Below are 19,746 nucleotides of genomic sequence, written 5' to 3' on the forward strand. Positions count from 1 at the left end.
CATAACAAGGTGACAGTGTGCAAGTCTCATTTGGAAGCAGTGCAGACATCTTACTGCAAGAATGGATGGTGTGAATGAGTCCTGCCTCTCAGATGGACTTGCTTACATGAAAACTGTCACATGCAATGCCATTCCAAACCAGAACTTGTGTCAAACTGGCTTTGAGCATCAGCAGAACGGGCAGGTGATAATCTTCACCCAGTTGTGTAGATGTGACTGTTTCTGGATATCTATGCTGTGTCTCACCTGAGCTTATTAAAATCACAGTTATTCCTACCTATAATTCATGGATGCTCTTGGAAAAGCTTAGAGTTTGTAAAATCAGAACACCTAAATGCTCACTGTAGATTTTCTTTTGTCTTTAGGTTTACTACTGGAAAGTACAGAGTCTATCGAGAAGGAGTAGGCGGCATGTAGAAAAAAAGATCTTGACTTTCAGGGGAAACAAGACTTTTGGAATGTTGCCAGGGCTGGAGCCCTATAGTTCTTACAAGCTGAATGTTAGAGTTGTTAATGGTAAAGGAGAAGGACCAGCAAGCCCAGACAAAGTATTTAAGACCCCTGAAGGAGGTATGAAATGAGAAAGCTAGAGAATAAATTGAATATGGTATATTCAGAAATACAACACTAAGGATGTAATTGCTGAATTTGCATCTTGGACATCATAAAATAATTATCTGGCTCAATACAGTTATATTCTTAAGAATTAATAAATTGTGAGCTGTTTCAAGTTAATCTACTTTGTATTTACTGTATATTCTTTTTAAAAGTTCCTAGCTCACCCTCCTTTTTGAAGATTACTAACCCAACGTTGGACTCTCTGACTCTGGAATGGGGTTCACCTACCCATCCAAATGGCGTTTTGATATCATATATACTCAAGTTTCAGCCAAGTAAGTTAACTATGAATATATAACTCTAACTTAGAAAATTCATCTATCAATCAATTTATTAAGAAAAAAATGTTAAATTTGTACTGTAGAAAAGATATCATTGCACTGTAGATGTCAAATTTGAAGAATGTATTTTGACAATATAGATGACTCTATTTGCAAAACGTCACTTGCTCAAGTACAAGGTCAGCGTTTTTCCATTACTTCTTCAAACCGTACTTCAAAGAAAAATAGAGGTGAAGTCCTACATGTAATTGTTTGCCAAGTTAGAAGGAAGATACTACCACTTACAAATCCTGTATTCTGACTGCAGAGAAAATATCATTAGAAGTAGATCAAAATAAATCCAGTTATCTTGTTGTCTACTTCTTCAATTTTCATGGTATTTTAATTTTAAAATGAAAAATTCGTAAGTGTGCCATTTACTCATCTCAGAGCTATAAGTTGCTTCCTTAGAATTTCCATGCCACTGCTTACTTGCCCAGAAATTTGTCAGCAGTGACACTGGAAATTAAGAGATTCATGTGCATGGAGCAGGTTAAGGAAGTTCCTTTTTTTTCCATTTACGAACGTCCACTGTTCCTTGGCATTAGATACAAGTCTCTTCAGTATTTTTTCCTAAGCACACTGAATTTATTATGAGGCAGCTAGTTCAGAGTTTCAGAATTTTTTAATGATCGGTGTTTCAAATGTGTGTAAATTCAGATGATTTGATGAGGACTCAGTTGTCTTGGATTCAGATACTTAGGAGACTGGAACTTGAACTTAAAAAATGTGTTGGTGTTTCCTATCTCTGTGTTGAATTTTAGCCCTCTGCAGAGATGCTTTTTGCATAAAGGTGGCTTTTGAAAATAGATTATAATTCATATAATCTGAAATGAACAATGCAGCAGACAGACAAAACAAATACAACAAAAAAGCCTGTTTTAACATAATGATAATGTAGGCAATTTTCCTAACTAACTGTTTTGTTTTTGTTGTTTCATTTTGGTTTATTTGTTTGTTTTGTTTATTTGTTTTGTTTTACTTTCTTGTAACAACAGTTAACAACACACATGAATTAGGTCCCTTGGTAGAGATAAGAATTCCTGCCAACGAGAGCAGCATGATACTGAAAAATTTAAATTACAGCACACGGTACAAGTTTTACTTCAATGCTCAAACTTCAGTTGGATCAGGAAGTCAGATAACTGAGGAGGCAGTGACAATTATGGATGAAGGTAAGATGGGTATGTATAAAGAAATCCCACTGGGTTTAAAAGCCACTACAGATTTTATTAAAAATATTACTGCTACTTCCTTCCATTAAGGAAATAGCCCCTAGTAAAATTTTCGCTAGAGCTTTCTTAACTGTATTATACACTAATAAAAGATTTTAAATAGTTTTTAAGAAAAGATGTGCAAAGGTTTTCTACTGTAGTGGAAGCCCCAAAAGAAATAGAAAGCCTTTCTCTTTGATATAAGCTTACAAAATCTGAGATTTTGGCTTTTCTGGGCTTCAAAGTTCCATGTAACTTTACATTTTAAGTGGTCTTCCTCCATTCACCTGTTCTGCTTCATTGACCTTCTCTGCTCACAGAGAACAATACTGAAATGGTGCAGCTTTATGGCTAGAGGAAATAATTTCTCTTTTGAAGTACACAGCAGCTTCTGTCAGGTCTAAACTTTTTTCATAGATCTGGCAAAAACTGGGAGTTCAAAAAAGCTGCAGAAATAAATTTGTCATCTATGCTCCCAAGCAACTGGTGACATTGTATAATATTTAAATACTCTTAAGTATATTGTTCAATCCAGTCACTATTGATTTTTACATTTAGAGCCATTCTAGATCTCTGATTTTGACAGTTTTGGTGACTATGTTATTTATTCAAATATGAAAGCTTAATGAAATAAGAGTAATTTAAAGCAGAGTGGAAGTTGGAAGGGAATGCCTCTTATGATTTTGCACATCTTAATATTAAAAGTGCATTTTCGTACCAGCTTTTCATGTATTTTTGTGCTTTGTAAAATTATACCTTATTGGAATTGCCATAGATGATTTGATATGCAATGCAATTTCTCTATTAGTGTATTAAGTTTGCATATTAATTATGTTTATTTTAAATCATTAATCTTAACATGCATGAGCAATAAAATTTTGTAAATGCATGTGTATTAATTTTTGTCTTGTAATAGTCCGTCAGTGTTCAGCATAAGTGAATTGTTTCTAATTTATTTGAATTAATACATTTTACCTGGTCTGCATGCTTTCATGGTTTATAATGAAATTATATATGTATGTTCCCTTTGGTGTTGTATCTAATTATATAGTGTTCCTATTCTTGTTTTCTTCCATTAAAGCTGGTATTCTCCGTCCTGCTGTAGGTGCAGGCAAAGGTAAAATAAAACTGCATGACTTGTTAATGTGTGGATTTTGCAGTGTTACAAATGGGGAAAGTGCAGTGGTAAGGACAGAAAATCTTGGACTACACATTGCTATACAACATATTAATCAGTGCTGGAAGAAAACATTTGTGGGTTTTGTTGTTTTTTTTCTTTTTTTAAAAAAGGAGTCCAGAATGCTTATTAATACCTTTCATCTGTTTGTTTTGCCACACAGTTCCTGGGGAATTCATTAGCTTTGCTTCAGCAAAGTCTAATTATTTCTGAACATTTAACAGATATATGTCACTGTCATAAATATTCAGGGTCCAGGTGCACTAGCACTGATTAGCTGGAGTAGAAAAAACAACCCTTTTGAACAGGAGATTTCTTTTTACTGCCTGTGCCATGTGCAATTTTTTGTTTTAAAAATGTAGGTGCGTTCTTGTTCTCAGTGCTGATTAATGCTACCCATTTGATCACATTTATTTCATTTGTAAGCCAACAGTACATAGGAGACAGATGACTGACAATACCCTCTGTATACTTCTCTGAGTATCAGACTGAAAATACAGGCAAATGGTTTCCTGCTGTCTTAGGTTCATAGATCTTGTGAGTGAGTACTTGAGGGGATATTTCAGTGAGTGGAAAACATTACCTTCCTTATTTTTGAATTCAGTAGTATTTAGTTCTTCCTGACACAGTTCTTCTGTCAAACAAGGTGTTCTTCACATTTTTGCACACAGTTTTTATGAATTTTGATAACTTTAGTGTCAGAAGCATAGATTGTCCTGAGGACTGTTAGGTCAGAAATGTGAGGTCATAAGTCAGAAAGGTGTCTCTATACATATGTGTCATTATCAGACATGTCATTAACACTAATGAACATCTGTGTTTTAGATTCTCAGACCATAAACATTCCAACTCAAACTCTGTACGTGAAATACCCAACATTTTTTATGAACTTGAAAGAGACAGCATAAATTGCTTTGCATAAATTTCCTTTCCACTTGATGATTAGGTGTTTTGAATGATAATAGCCATAAAAAAGAATCTCATTCACTCAGTCTAGTATAAATCAGACTATGTATATATGTATGTATGCATGCATTTATGCATATTATATATATTTATATGTGTACATATAAGTATATTCTTATAGTTGCATTTCTGTTAAATGTATGGTGTTGTGGATTTATTTTAGTAACAAGTCTTTATTACTGTTTTCTAGTGTTTTTATAACTGAGAAGTCAGCACAGATTTGAACAATCAAACTGCTTTATAGTCCTGGTCATTAACAGCAGAAATGTAAATTAAGTTCTCATTATTTATAGTTGAGTATAAAAACTCATGCAAGAAAAAATGGATTCTCTGTGTGAAACTGAGGTCTAATTATAGCTGTATCACAGTCTGTGGCGAGCAGAAAGCATCTTATTTGTAAGATCAGCTGGAGCAGCTCACATTTCAGAGCTGTCATCTCAGATTCTCTGAAAACTAAGCAGATGTCTTTGTTTGGTTCCATGTGTTTATGGTTTCAAAGTTTTCACATATTCCTGTAGCATCTAGCTCTTACAATTGCAAAGAAAACTTTGGAACTGCAGACAGGATGGAACTAAAGCCATGACATCTGTTAGGACATCCGAGTTGCTGCAGGTCTGAGATGAATGTTCTCAGTAGTTACTTACACTAACGATTGACTGTTTTGCTACTGATCGGGGACTATGAGGAAGGAAAAGAAGGATCGTATTATCAAGATCAAGTGCCAAATTATTTGGTCTCATGAGTAGGTGGATTTGGAAGACAGAAATACTCAGCCCATTCAAGAAGAAGGCACACCCAGCAGTGGATGTTTTACTCCTCCTTTAAGTGCAGGAGGGCCTATACATATATACAGTACTTACTAATGTGGACCCAAAGGCCAACCAAGGAGAAGGGGAAATTTAGATATTCTGAACCTTTTTGTGATGCATCAAAAACATCTCCATTTTTCATTTTGAAGGGCAGAACTTTTACCAGAAAAATGTAATTATCCTTTCTCTTTCAATTTGAGCACATTCATCTTGGAAGTTAAGAAGACAAAGAAAAAAATAATTGTTTTTCTTCTTAGCAACCCGTATTCTAAATGTGTCCAAAACCTGCGTATATAAAACATAATGTATTATACCCAGTATTAGATAAGCAGAATGCATGGATATTTTTGTATTGAAATATAATGACAGGTGTGAGGTAACAGATGTGAGAAAAATTGCCGAATAAGAACCTGATCATGTATAAAATCATCATAACAGCAGTTGGAAAGTGACTCAGGCAATCACTGGAGTCAAGTTTTTTCTACCCTTTTCTGTTAGAAGTTTTAAATAACTGGACTGTAGAGGAAGGAAGAGAATAGTGGTAGAAATGGAAGTTGTTGACACAGGGGCTTGTTATTGTGTTTATTGTAAGCTGAACTGCAGGGAATCGTGCTGTGTCATGTCAGTCTTTAGATTTCACAAGCCATCTTGTTTCACTTTCCAGTTTCTTTTTGATTTAGTAAACATTTCTTATTTAAAAGCAATGTCTTGTAGTCTGCATGCAGACAGACGCTGGTAACTGGCAGTCCTGAACTGAAATTAAAATAAGCTGATGAGATCACAGTTACCTGTAACTGAAGCTAACAGTTTCTGTCAATGCGGTACCCATTCTGGTCTGACTTCTTCATGTGAACTTCACATCTCGAGTATTGTTGACAGAAGCACTTTTGCTACAGTAGAGAAAAACAAGTAGTCTAGCCTCTGGGTTTGAAACTATTTTTTTCTAATGGAATCTCCAATATGTAGCTCTTCACTGTAGGCTAGAAATCATGCTGACTGGAGGGTGTCCAGAGAAGGGCCACAAAATTATCAAAGGTCTGGGAAGCTGCCATATGAGGAAAGACTGAGAGAACTGTGCTTGTTCAGCCTTGAGAAAAGAAGGCTTAGGAGAGACCTTATCACTATGTTCCAGTAGCTAAAGGGTGGCTACAAAGAAGGTGGAGACTCCCTTTTTACAAGGAGTCACATGGAAAAGACAAGGGGTAATGGCTACAAGTTACTCCTGAGGAGATTCTGATGGGACACAAGAGGGCAATTTTTCACAATGAGAACAATCAGCCAGTGGAATAATCTCCCCAGGGAAGTGGTGGATTTGCCAACACTGGACACTTTTAAGATTCATCTGAACAGGGTGCTGGGCCATCTCGTCTAGACTGTGCTTTTGCCAGGAAAGGTTGGACCAGCTGATCCTTGAGCTTCCTTCCAACCTGGTATTCCATGATTCTGTGGTTTCCAACTGAGTTCATATCTCTGATCTCTCCATGGAAGACAGAATCATTTCAGTTTTCTTTGTTATGTACAAAATGCTATTCTTTAAATAATTTTCCCTGCCCACCATCTGTTTCCCTCCTTCTCTGAATAATTTCACATTATGTCTCCATATTTTTTTGCTAACAAGTTCAAGCTGCTTTTTCTTTTCAAGTTGATTATAGCATCTTTGTGCTGCTCCTTCAGCCACCGTCCCCCTGTGGAATTCTCCATGATATATCTATGTGATTGTCTCAGTACAGCTTGCTATGCAGAACCACTGTTTTGTCCTCTTTTAAGTCTACTGGGAATAATGATGATGCTTTGCATGCTAGAATAGAGAAAATTATGATTTTGCAGTGCAAAAATTCCTGCAAATACCCCTCACTTTATGGATGCCACACAAAATCTGTACCACACTAAATGCTTATCAGTTAGATGATTTCTTGCATATCTTAATCTTCTGTATTTCTTGCACTACATGAATTCTCTTTCAGCGGCCTAAATAATCTTGACTAATGCCCATCTCTCACTAGCAGAAATTAACTCCTACTGTTACACTAAGGCTTGAATTTCCTACTGTAAAAGTTGAAGGTTAAAAAGCAAACAAACGCAAAATGCTTCTTTTGCAGACTGTGGCTGAATCCATTACCTTTTACCTTCATCTTCACTGAGGGAGGGTCCTTTGGATTTATTTTTCTCTTTATATATTCATTTTAACTAATTGTCTATGATACAGTGCTTTGCTTTTGTGCTTGGTTGTGCTTGTTTGGTTTTTGGTTTGTTTTTTTGTTTTTTCCCCATTTGACACCAATCTTCAAATGTGTGCTTCTTGCTGCCTTTTTTTTTCCTGGAGATCTCATGAATCCCATGAAAATTCCTAAATTTTAGTCACTTTGGAGATTATTTAATGTCTTCTTCTGCTGAACTAAATCTTGAGAGAGAGTACCTGTTTGGTTGTTAAATTCCATTCATATCTCATGTCTTGTATTATTAAGTTCTATTGAATCTGCAGCCCAAGTGTAACTGTGTTAGTTGGAGGAACTGTGTTCCTGAAAGGCTGGAAGATTAAATACAACTCTACAAAAAACTCCACTAAAAAAGCGCAGGAATTATTTTGAAGACAAAGGAAATTTCTTCTTAGAGCCTAGGCCTCTTTCTCAACAATTGGCAAATGCTTTTATACTGTAGCTCGATACAGGAATGAAACCATACTTAGAAGTGCCAGCTAAATTTTGCATCGCATCAGCATGAATAAAAGAGCTTCATTTACTGGAAGGAGCTGAATAAGAGTTGGTCTGTATAAAAACTAAGTTTTTAACAGCCCATTCCCATCAGTTTTAGAGTGATGCTTTTGTCAATAAGGTTGTACAGCATCGAGCACAGTGCTCCCCTACCAAAAAAGCCCCACTCCCCAAAACAAAGCATTCTGCCCCCCTTTTCGCCAACTGGCGCTTGCACACGCTGCGAGTTTCCACCAGCTGACAATTAACACAGTTTGCATTTGTGAACTGTGCTGGGAAACATATTGAAGAACAAGAGGTTAATTATAATTAGAGGTGTGCTGATTGGGAAGACAAGAGTCTGGGTAGATTGGAGACAAGGTTTGAATGTTGTAGCTGCTTCAACTCCAGGCTTTCATCACCTCAGGATCCATCAGCCACCTTTTATCATCTTATGTGTGTATTCATGTTGCAAATGTGGCATATTTAACAGACTTAACTAAAACTTTCCAAGCCTGCTGGAAAATTAGATGAAGCAGTAGTGAAAAAGTGGAAGAATTACAAAGCTAATTATTTTGAAAATAAATGTGCTACTGAACAAATTTCCTGGTGTGCTGTATTCAATAGCAAAAATACCAGAACTTAAATTGGACCAAATGCTACACATGGATAAATCTATACAAACAACTATTGGTAAGAATCAGATAAGAGTATATCTGATAAATGTAGGCATAAATCAGTCACTTGAGAGGATTTAGAAACTAAAAGACTGAGACAATGAATTTCAGAGCAAATTTAATTGTTATATACAGTGATATGAACAGAAAGACATTTAACAGATACCAGGTCTTTTATCTAGCAGGCAACTCTTTAATCAAATCAGACACTGGAAATTGGAGATGGAAAACAAACAAACAAAACCAAACCAAACCAAACAAACAAACAAAACACCACACAAACACAATATGGAGGTTTTATAGGGAAGGTGATTATCGAATTTGCTTAGTGGTATAGAAGCTGCCTGTCATCTGGAGTCTTTCACACAAGATAAGACAATTTTCTTCATCCCCAAGTGCTTGGGCATGAGGAGGGAGAAATTAATTGTAGTTCTGAGGCATCTGTTTGCAAGAGCTTGAATTAGGCTGTTGCTAATAGTTTCTTCTGTGTTTAACACTGGTGGCAAATATCAGTCATACGGCTGTGCTGCTAATTAGACATCTTTTGTGGAAGAGCAAAATCCAGGAAAATGTGGATTTGGGAAAATACGATTTGATGAAACAAAACAAATTGTGTTTAGAATACAAACCAGTTGTTTTCCAGGCACAGAACAAATGCTTCGATGCTGATTGTAACTAACACCTGTTCCTATGTGCAAAGGAGGAAGGAAGTTTATATATCCTGTCTGCAGTCTCAGACTGTGCATATTTCTTAAATTAGAGCCTGCTATTCTTTCCTCTTGCTACCTTCAAGTGGCACAGAGAAGCAGAATCTAATCCCCTTGCATTACCATAGTGTATACAGTTACACGCTAGATTTCCTATAGTCAGCCCCAGCTCTGGCATTTCTTAGTGGTTTTATTGTTGACTCAGCAACCTAGATGGTGCTTTTTTAATTTTTTTTTAAATCTGGTGCTTTCTATTTAATTTTGTTCAGGTGCTTTTAGCCAAGAAATAAATATATTCTTTATTATTTAAATTATATATTCCTTATTAATTTTGGTTGGTGAAAGAGAGTATATATCTATAATATATAAGCAAAACTTACCTACAAATATATCAAATGTGGTGGTAATTAGTTTAATACAGATTGAAGAGTTGAATGAGTGCTACTGGAATAGAGTTCAGAAGAAAAAAAAATGATGCAAGTATGGGGATAAAACGTCCAATATTGAGAAAATTTGTACTCTTTGAGAATACATTGTCAGGACAATTTGCATAACTTAGGTGTTTCTTAAAAATACTCAGAAACTCTAGTTTTCTAGACATGGTACTCATGTAATTTAGTCTGTTTTAGGGGCTTGTATACAGATTTATTTATTTTACTATGCCAAAGCACGCTATTTTCTCTTTGAATCTATTTTGGAACATCTTCCAGTCAGCCATATGGACAAGGCCATCATGTTTTGAGAAGAAAAGAATTGAAATACATTGATAAAATCTGTGCAGCACCTCTTGCCTTGAGAACAGGCTTTTTCCCATTTCATTTTCTGGTGTAGGTAAAGCCATTGGAATTCTGCCATTTGTCTTTACTGAAGCCAGGTTTTTACCTCTGATGTTTCATGATCCTTTGGGAAGTATTTTTGATGTTGTTTCCAACAGAAAAGGTATTTTTAGCAAAACAGAAATGGAGTGAGGCATTTTCATTAAAAACTAATTTCACAGAGGATCTTCTTCCATGTATCTGCACTATTATACTATTGGAAGTATTAAAATATATTTTTCATTAATATCAGGCCAAAAAAAACCCCTGAAATATATGCCAATTTATAACAAGTATAACTGGAGAACAAATAATAAAGGTATGAGCAAAGAAGTGGCTAATTACAGGATGCTGACGAGAGAAGCACTTCTTTTCATAGATGTGGGCATTATGTGTATCTGTGAAAAGTGCTGCTGTCTAATGAGAATGTCAGCAGTAAGACACAATACCTTAAAACGAACAGCTTCTTGTGTTCCAGTGATTTGTGTCCTTCATACCAGAGTATTTCGATATTGGCTTTCCAATATCTGATGTGTAATGTTCCAGTGGCTAAAGGTGCCATTAATCCATAATGTTAATGAAGCTAGTTTCAGGAATGTTCTGTGAAAGTAAACTGTCAGTACACACATACATCAGTTTGTTTTCAAATAAATGAATATCACTTAGCTGTTTCGTATTTTAATAAGTAAAACTAATTGAATCCTGCATGAACATAGAGTGTGCACGTGTTATTTATTTAACAGGTAAGATTTTACTGTATTATTTAAATGTTACTTTTTGATAACAAGTGTTTTTACTCTATTTTTTCTTTCCTACTATCTCTGATGGTGAAGGATATTCAGAAACTCTTTTTGCAACCTCCCCTGTCATGCACACTGTCCGTCCAACATTCTATAAGGGTATTGTCTTCCTTTTTTATCATTATCAATGCAATACAGACAAAATCCTATAAGGGCTTGTGGTTGAGGCATTTGCAGTCCCTTCAGTGACGCGTGGCATAAAGGGAGGTGTGTCTCACCTCCACCCCTCCCTTCTCTCCTGCCGTTTCCCATCACCCTGACAATGTTCCCACTTCCCAGTGGGCCGCATTTTACTTTTAGATGAATAGTAATAATGTTTTCCAGAATTTTGGCAATTAGGTAATTTTAAGTATTTGGCAGTTTTTATGATACAAGGCCTGCTCAATACACTATGTAGATTTTGCTTTCAAATTTCATAGCGTAGTAACTGCCTGGGATTCATTTACCAAATACACTGATTTAGTCACTAGTTTCCATTAATGGAAACAATGACACACATACTATACTTTCCCTGTGTATGGTCTAGATTAACTTAGTAGCTTCTTATTTTTGTATGAAGTCACAATTTCATATTCTTTGTTTTTTTCTATTGTGTATTCAGTGCAACCGCTTTATCCAAGGATCAGAAATGTTACAACAGCTGCTGCTGAGACCTATGCCAATATCAGTTGGGAGTATGAGGGACCAGATCATGCCAACTTTTATGTTGAATATGGTGTAGCAGGCAGTAAGAAGTCATTTCATTAAATTTTGCTAAAGTGTTCAGATATATTTTAAAATATTTTTATAGTAAATGTAGTCCTAAATTGACCCAGTGTTAATGATAACTCTAAAATGTCTGGTAGAGTATTTTATAAATTTGATTGGGAAGATCAAATAACTTTCAGTTTAACAAACATCAATGTGTAGCAGGTATTTGATGTTTAGATAGAATATCAGCCTTTGTTCCTTTGTATTATTTTATAAATTCTTTCGGACATAAACTTCTAAAAATGTAGTTTGCGTGAAGCTGTTTATCATGCAGTAATAACATGTAAAAATATGTTTACTTGCATTAAAATAGGACATAACAGTTTTCCTAAGTTATTCCAAATTCAGGAAAAAAATAATAATTAATTAAGAGAGCCAATCAAAACAATATTCTTTGTTAAATTAAATCTTAAACTAAGTTATCAACCAATTTATGTACTTTTATTGGCATAAAAAACAATCTTTGATAATACCAGTAATAGTTAAAACACGGATAATAAACCCAAGCTACTTCTATTCAAATACTCTGTCCTTCTAAAGTTATGACTAAAGATGACCAATCTGAAAATTGAAATGTAAATGCGTTTTTCTGGATATTGGTCGAAGAAGCAGCTGAGACTGTACTAGAAAAAGAGATAAGAGAATTATCAGGAAATACAATAGGTTCAGATTTTGAAGCAGAACTTGTGGACTAAAGTAAATATTGACTGAAACTACACAAGTGTAATTTAATTAAATTATTAAAATCTATTTTAATGTATTTTATAACTGCAAGTTCAATAAGCTTTTTAAAAACTAAATTAAAAGATTATTTCTCTAGTACATTGGAACAAATGTTAAAAATTGGTTTGTAATTCATGTACAATGTCTTCTTCAATATATTGCATGCAATATATTATTTGAAGTCACAATTTTATATGATTTTATTATTTGTTGAGAGGATAGGGGTTTTTTTCAGCCAATCCATAATTTAGTCAAGTATCTTGATAGTTTTTTGTCTAGAAACTTTCAGTAATACAGATAAAATTAAAATTCCAATATGTTGTTTTCCTAAAATTTTTGTAGGCAAAGAAGATTGGAAAAAAGAAATTGTAAATGGTTCTCGAAGCTTCTTTGTGTTAAAGGGTTTAACTCCAGGAACAGCGTATAAAGTCCGGGTTGGTGCTGAGGGCCTGTTTGGTTTTAGGAGTTCAGAGGATGTGTTTGAGACAGGTCCAGGTGAGGCACACGTACCACTTCTGTCTCCTAGTCAGAATCCTGCTAGATCGAGTGCTGAAAAGTTAAACTGCTTCTAGCTAAGAGATGTTGTAGCTAGCATCCGTGCATGTTCTTCTTTTAGAGCAATGTTGAATTGTTTTATAAACTCCTCAATTATGCTAGCACATTTATTATGTAGATTATGAATGTTTCCATCCTTTCAGTTCACTCTCCTTGTCTGTTTATATTAGGAGCAAGATACTCACTGCTCACACTCCATCTGTGTGCTGTGCACTGAAGATGACCTGTTTCATTTATTTCTAATTAATATAATTAGATGGCTATATTTATATAATGTGTATTTTAGTAGAGCCAAGTACATTCTTTTAGAGCTAACAGTCTGTATACAATCAGTTTTAATACAAAAACTTAAATGTTTGCATAATCAGAAGTGCAGATTCAATTTGATGTCTTATGTAATATCTATTTATACCAGTGTTAGATTCCTACTTGTAAATATTTATTTTCCTGTCATATGCTGGTGTCGTATAGATTTTGATGTCACAACTATATCCTGTGAATCAGTGAGGCTGTTGCGTTCCTTATGTTCAGTCATATTTCTTCATCAGCAAATCTCTAATGCTTGTTCATTTAACTCAGAGAAACGGCTTTATGGAAAGTTTTTTGGTCTTATGCTGAATATGTCATTGCCATCACAGCATGTTCTTGGTCAGCTGTTATTATTTATTGTGTATTTACTAGCCACTTCTGCTCATTCCAAGCATTTTGGTCAGTGCACAGTTATTTGGCAGTAGCCTCACCAACTCCAGAATGTTATGATTTAAGAAAGTAGTCTAAATATTAAAATATGCTTGAACAATATGTAACAATTGTCAGACAACAAAGTAAATATTGAATATGCCTGTTTGAAAGTGAGCGCTTTCTAAAATCATAATTTTTTGCTTTGTTTTCTTCCATTTCTGTTCACAGTTCATCATGTTGCAGGAAAGCTTTGAAAATGTGGTGCTGAATAACAGTGCCAAGCAAATATGCGCAGGCTAAACACAGAGGTTATTTATGCCAGAGACAGCTAGTAGTATAAAAGCAGATATGTAAAATTTTATGCGAATACACATCCAAAGCCTAAAGCAGCAGTAATGCAAGCATCAAGACTAGAATGTAATTCAAAACAAGCTGAATGGAAACCTTCCTAAAAGCGTCATTCTGCACAAAAATACTGAGCCAGTAGATAAGGAATTGTGCACATACCCAGTCACCTTGGCTCATGTCCTTGAGTAGTTAAGGAAGAAGAGAATTTTAAGGCACCCTTTTCTGCTTCTAGATAAAGGAAAGGTTCAGTGTCCAGCATTAAATTGTACACATACCCTATTTCTTACAGAAAAATGTTGCGTCCCACTGTCTTCAGCTTCGATCAAAGCTTTTGAACAGTGCGAAAAATGAAGTGGACAAAGAGAAAAATATTGGAATATGCAATAAGGCTTTAACTAGGATTGAAAGTGCGATATTTCATATATGAGGCGCTTGCCACATTGTTTTCTTTGACAAGCATTCCTCTATAGCAGAGGTGTCAAACTAATTTTCTCTGGGGAGGCACATCAGTAGTTACATTTATACAGTCCTAAAATTACATTCGCCCCTTTGAAGGCAACTGTGAGGCTGATGTGGCCCCCAGTGAAGATGAGTTTGACACCCCTGCTATAGAGCATCTTCATAGGGTGCATGTTTATCTTTTTGAACATACCATTACAATGTATTGCATTGATTCCTGCACTAGAAGTGCACCAAGAGTGAATGTGTTTCTGCCTGAAGCAGATAATTTGCTTTGTGTAAGCAAGAAATGTGCCATTTTTAAAGTTGCACTGAGATTTAGAAACCCTTTCTTAGTGGATATGCAATAAGTTAAAGAATACAGGAAACTGCATAAGTAAGTTTTTATCTTTACTCTCCCCCATCTATCTCACATATTTTTATGCATGCGTTGTTTTGCTTGATGCTATCCCTTACTACATTTGAATGTTAAATGTGCTTCTGCATTGTGATACAGTTTTTATTATACAACCTTTAATGCCTTATTTTAAATGCATATGTGCAAAAGTCAAAATAATTATAATCTTGATGTGGAAACAAAAATTTGTTTTAGTTTGATTTATAATTCAGAGGAAGATTTCTTTTGTGATTTTGCTTTTGAAGACTGCCACATATATATTTATATTTATATATTTATTTATGGTGTATAAAGTATAAATATAATCTATAGAGAAAAGTTACTTATATCTATATAACGTGTAGAATTTTTTATGCAAAAATAGTTTAAATTGGTGTGCACAGAAGAAACAGTCATTTTCTAAAATGACAGAAAGCATAATTTTAAGCAATGGCTGAGAAATCTAATCATAACTCCACAATAACCAGGCACATTTATTCATTGATCTTTTTAAATGAAAATCAAGTCATAGCTTTGCCTAGTAAAACCAAAAAGAGGGAGCAAAATTTAGAGGTTTTTTAGCCTAGTACTTCTAAAGTGGAATACACACTGGTCTTCCATATGGAATGGAGGGTAGATACTGTCCCCAGACATCAGAGGTACATCTGACCATTGAGTGCTGATGCTTTCAAGCTCACTGTCTCAGCCTTTGGCTTAACTGATAAATAACATTGAGACATGGGCTTGAATTCTGGCATGTAACTGAATACTGTTACATTTTATTGTTAGTGTGCCTGCCATTCCAGTGCAGTCCCTTGTCAGCTAGCTGTCTGCCCAGCAAGGCTCAGATGTTCTTCAAAGGACAGCACCAGCACAGGACACTTGTCATCCAGTGTGTTTTGTAAGGAGAAGAGTTTATGCCGTATCTCCTGGAATTGTGAATAGAAAAGTCAATGTTCCATTGAAACAGAACCTCTCTGATGTGTTCTTATGAGCCTTCCTATATAGACATATCTTCTCTATGAAGAGATGGAAATCTTTATGGGGCTCTGGGACTTTCATATTTCTGTGTGTGAAGCTATTAGTGCATTGTGTCCTCCACTTCTCTGGAAGCAACTCTGCGGACCTTCCCTGGCAGAAATGCATGAAACTTGTTGTGCCACGAGAGCTGATGCACTCACAGCATCCAAACAAAGAGACTAACTGAAGGTCTGAAGTATAAACTTGTCGTAGTGTGAAGTGTCTGCTGAGCTGAGAGCATTATTAAAATCCTAGGTAACTTACTGGCTGTGAGTAATCCAAAACCTTATCTCATGAATCCAGAAAAAAACAGCAAATGCTGAGCCAAAATGCCATATGAGTTACGTATGGGAAGTGTTGTGCATGTGACTTTCCTTATTCATATGGGAAGGTGATCTTTGTCTCTGCTTCCCAAACAGAGTGAGGTCTACTGGGCAACTCCTTCTAGAGTTTCAGACTCTTGAGTTTTGGGGCTGGAGAAGGTGCAGGATGAACAAGATAGGTTTGGATGGATGTCCATATTCCTCCACTTCATGTCTTCTGTCTGTAGCACACATTCCTAGCTCCTCTCACCCTTCCCACTTTCTCCCAGCAGCAAATCCTAAGGCCAGTTGCCTGTAGCGTGTTTCCAAACGGGAGGAGAAAATAAGCTTCACCAAGAAAATCCTCCTACTGTGTTGGAGAGCAGTAGGAGGGATCTGACCCCCAGACTGCATGGATAATTCCTGTCCTTATCAGTGACTGTGTTGTTTCCTGTGTAGTTTGCTTATCATTTACATTATCCTCCAGCTCGAGTCAGCATTTGGAAAGATAAAGTGCCAAGGAAAGGCTTCCCAATTGCATTGTGTTAAGTCCTCACTAATGCTAAATCATGGCAAGCAGGATAAATTGTAGGATGAGGTAAAGGTTTGAGGAGAAGAAGAAAACATGATGCTTAATAAGGCTTTAAAGGATGGGTCATTGTTGATTTTTAGTTGAAATTGAACATTAGGGTCTTGAATGACCCATCTGTTTCCCCATTTCAGACTAATCGGAGTGCATTAGGTAATGAGTATTGGCATTTTATTCATTTTGAGAATGTAATTGACATCTTTCTGTGAATTATAATTTGTGATTTCATTTCAGTAGCTTAATGTAAAATGGTTGAGAATATTTTTGAGGTTTTTGAAAAGCAACATAGTATGTGCACAGGTTTTTTGAAGTAGTTGCTAAGCTTAAATGTTGGCAGAATCTTATCTACTCAAAAGTATGTTCTATGCACATGTACTTGGAAACATTTTAAATAATGAAAATATTCATGAAATATAGTATCATTGATTTTCTTAATACTAATTTTTACAGTGAATATTGTTCCTTAATTAATGAACAATGTATATTGGCTATTATTCACTTGAATTAGCATAGCATTTTAATGCAGCAAAACATCTCATTTTTCTTCTTTTGTTCTCTAGCAATGGCAAGTCGGCAGGTAGACATCGCTACTCAAGGATGGTTCATTGGTCTTATGTGTGCTGTTGCTCTTCTGATCTTGATTTTACTGATTGTTTGCTTCATAAGGAGGAATAAAGGTGGCAAATATCCAGGTATGATATGTAACGGTGAGAGTAAAAATCATCTGTCTGTAATCCATTAAGACAGATTTCAGGTTTACTGGAGAAATAACATTAGCAGCTGGTTTACATTTACATTGTATATATGGTGAATCAATATTATCATTTGGTAGGCTTGTCAGCAGCAATCTGCCTGTTAGTAGAAAACCTCAATCCACTTAAGTGTAAGAAAAATATCTCCTTTGTTCCTGGAGGGTTGTATTACCACACTAGCAGTCCAGAGAGATTTGAGCTTTGTTTGAGATACCTGGTCCTCCTACCCCACTTTCTGAAGTGTAATGCAGATAGATTTTATCCACTAAAATGAGCTGAGTTAGTATTTAATTGGTCAGAAAGTGTGGAAACGTATACAAGATCACAGCTGCTGTGTTACTTTAATGCATTTCAAAGGGAATGCATTTCAAAGGACAAAACCCTTCATACATTATTTTGTTTCAAATACATTACCCTCCTTCTCAGAATCTCTCTTATCTTCAGCCTCTGTATTCTTCCAGCCAAATTAGAAGTTTTTGTCCTTCAGTTAGGCTGTTTTTTCTTCTACAAGTTTTTCTTCATAAGAGCTTTTCTTTTTTAGGCTTTTTCTTTTTTAGTATTAGGCCTAGGAATGGTATATTTTATAATTTGTAATTAAAATTAGAACTATGCAACATACTATCTTCTACCAAAACTCTGATTCCTCTAGGTGTACTTATTATAAAAGGCATATGTGTGTGTATGCATGTGTATATGTGTCTTATATATGTCTTTCCCCAGTCTTATATTTGCATTATGGAGTAGGTCTATAGACTAAAGCTGTCTTGGAAAGGATAGTGGCAACCAGTTTGCCTAGAACAGAAGCGCGGCCCAATAGGATCCCAGAGCAGCTGTGAGGTATGAGTGGATATGAATGGACTTTAACTGGGCATCGAAGGATAATTTGATTTCTTTTTTCTCTCCTAGCTACAACAGAAAGTACAATTGCTAGGTTTCAAGTAAAATCTTGATTTCAGGAAAAAATTCTGTCCTGTATTATAGACTCCAAAGGTTTGGAAATTATATAAATATCCAGACACCAGAATGCTTATTTAAAGTCAGCTCAAACTTCTTTAGGTTCATATTGTTCCTTTGGACTTGAAAAAGATGACTGCACTTACAAAAGTAGAAAAAAGAATGTTTTGATTTCTCCCTCTTGTGACCAGCACACTTCTGAAAACTAGCATCAGTGAACTTTTCAAACTTTTCTTATTCATAGGCAAATCTTTTACAACTGAACTCAGCATAATCTCTAAGTAGATGAAATCACCTTAGTAAGTACAAGGTTCCTACTCTGCCCAGTCTAACTATTAAATTGTTTTATGGAAACAGAAAAGATTGGTAGTGACAGCAAAAATGAAGAAAGAGCAGCTTCTGTCTCAAACACCTGTGCCCATGAAGAAAAGACATGATTAAGGAACGCAGTGTTATATGCGAGCTGAATGACAGGCTGAAGATATCATCTTAGGCTTTTTCTTAGTATTTGGATTTTTTAAAGAGAAATGAGATTACAGCGGATATAGGAACAGTGACTCTTAGTGGAGAGAACTGAGAAAAGAGAAGGAAAATTAGAAGGATGAAACAAGTGAAGTGAGGAAACTGAAAAGAAGAGGGAAGATTCGGAGTAACCCACCATCTAGGAGGGAATAAAACACACTTTGTGTAAAAGCGTAGAAGGCAACTGGATGCTAAAGCTGTCATTACTTTGTGGGCATCCCTGCTATGCCCTTCTTTCCCTGCTTCTGCAGCATTACTGTAATAGAAGTAAGGTATTATTTTTTTAATGCACATATGCATACACATATACACACAAACATGTATAAAAATGCTATCCATTGAGTAGATATGGTAGACGTTGGCTGTATACAAGATTTACAGATTCAGTATGTTTACAGAAGTGACTCTAGAGCTATTATAATTGTATTTCTTGTGTCATTGGAAATTTACTGTTCCACAGATAGTGACAAATGCAAAGCATGAATTTATTAACTCTTTTTTGTCATAATTTTAGCATGTCCTCTTGAGATTGCCTGTGGTTTGAAAAAGTAATAAATTATTTCTGTATGAAATTATAGCAGCCAAATGCATTTCAAGGTGTTACGCATTGTTGTAATTATAGACTTAGAAAATACTGTCAGGAATGATTCATATCGTCTTAAATACCAGCATAAAATTAATGATGTACAAATTAAGTGTGGAAATTACCAGAGTAAAAGATAAGAGGTTGTATATTGGATTATATAACTGTGTCTGCTAAACAAGAGAAAGGTTTAAGTAGGCGCCAGAAAAAGAGAAATGAAAATGTAAAGGGAAGAACCATGAAGATAATTCTAGAAGTCAGTATTTTATTTCACTCTGTCAACCATCCTAACTTATAGGAATATATGTCTTCTATAAACATCTGTTATCTCACGTGCTA

The 19,746-nt window shown here is 35.4% G+C and overlaps 1 protein-coding gene across 7 annotated transcripts in view; it reads left to right on the top strand.

The window, feature by feature from the left end:
- Window positions 1-19,746, top strand: part of NRCAM (neuronal cell adhesion molecule) — a gene marked incomplete at both ends in the record, with an annotated part of 69,344 nt that overhangs the window by 38,875 nt on the left and 10,723 nt on the right. For 3 of the 7 annotated variants that reach the window (XM_080363555.1, XM_080363556.1, XM_080363558.1), the window contains 4 exons: window positions 366-570; window positions 771-893; window positions 1,937-2,113; window positions 17,157-17,288. In XM_080363555.1, the coding sequence (XP_080219681.1) occupies window positions 366-570; window positions 771-893; window positions 1,937-2,113; window positions 17,157-17,288 (637 nt within the window). Of the gene's footprint in view, window positions 1-365; window positions 571-770; window positions 894-1,936; window positions 2,123-11,394; window positions 11,521-17,156; window positions 17,289-19,746 lie in introns of all 7 variants that reach the window. The other 4 variants (XM_080363554.1, XM_080363557.1, XM_080363553.1 and 1 more) reach the window with 3 other exon arrangements.

Source organism: Nesoenas mayeri (genome assembly GCF_963082525.1).
Source record: "Nesoenas mayeri genome assembly, chromosome: 1".
In the NCBI taxonomy this organism is placed as follows: domain Eukaryota; kingdom Metazoa; phylum Chordata; class Aves; order Columbiformes; family Columbidae; genus Nesoenas; species Nesoenas mayeri.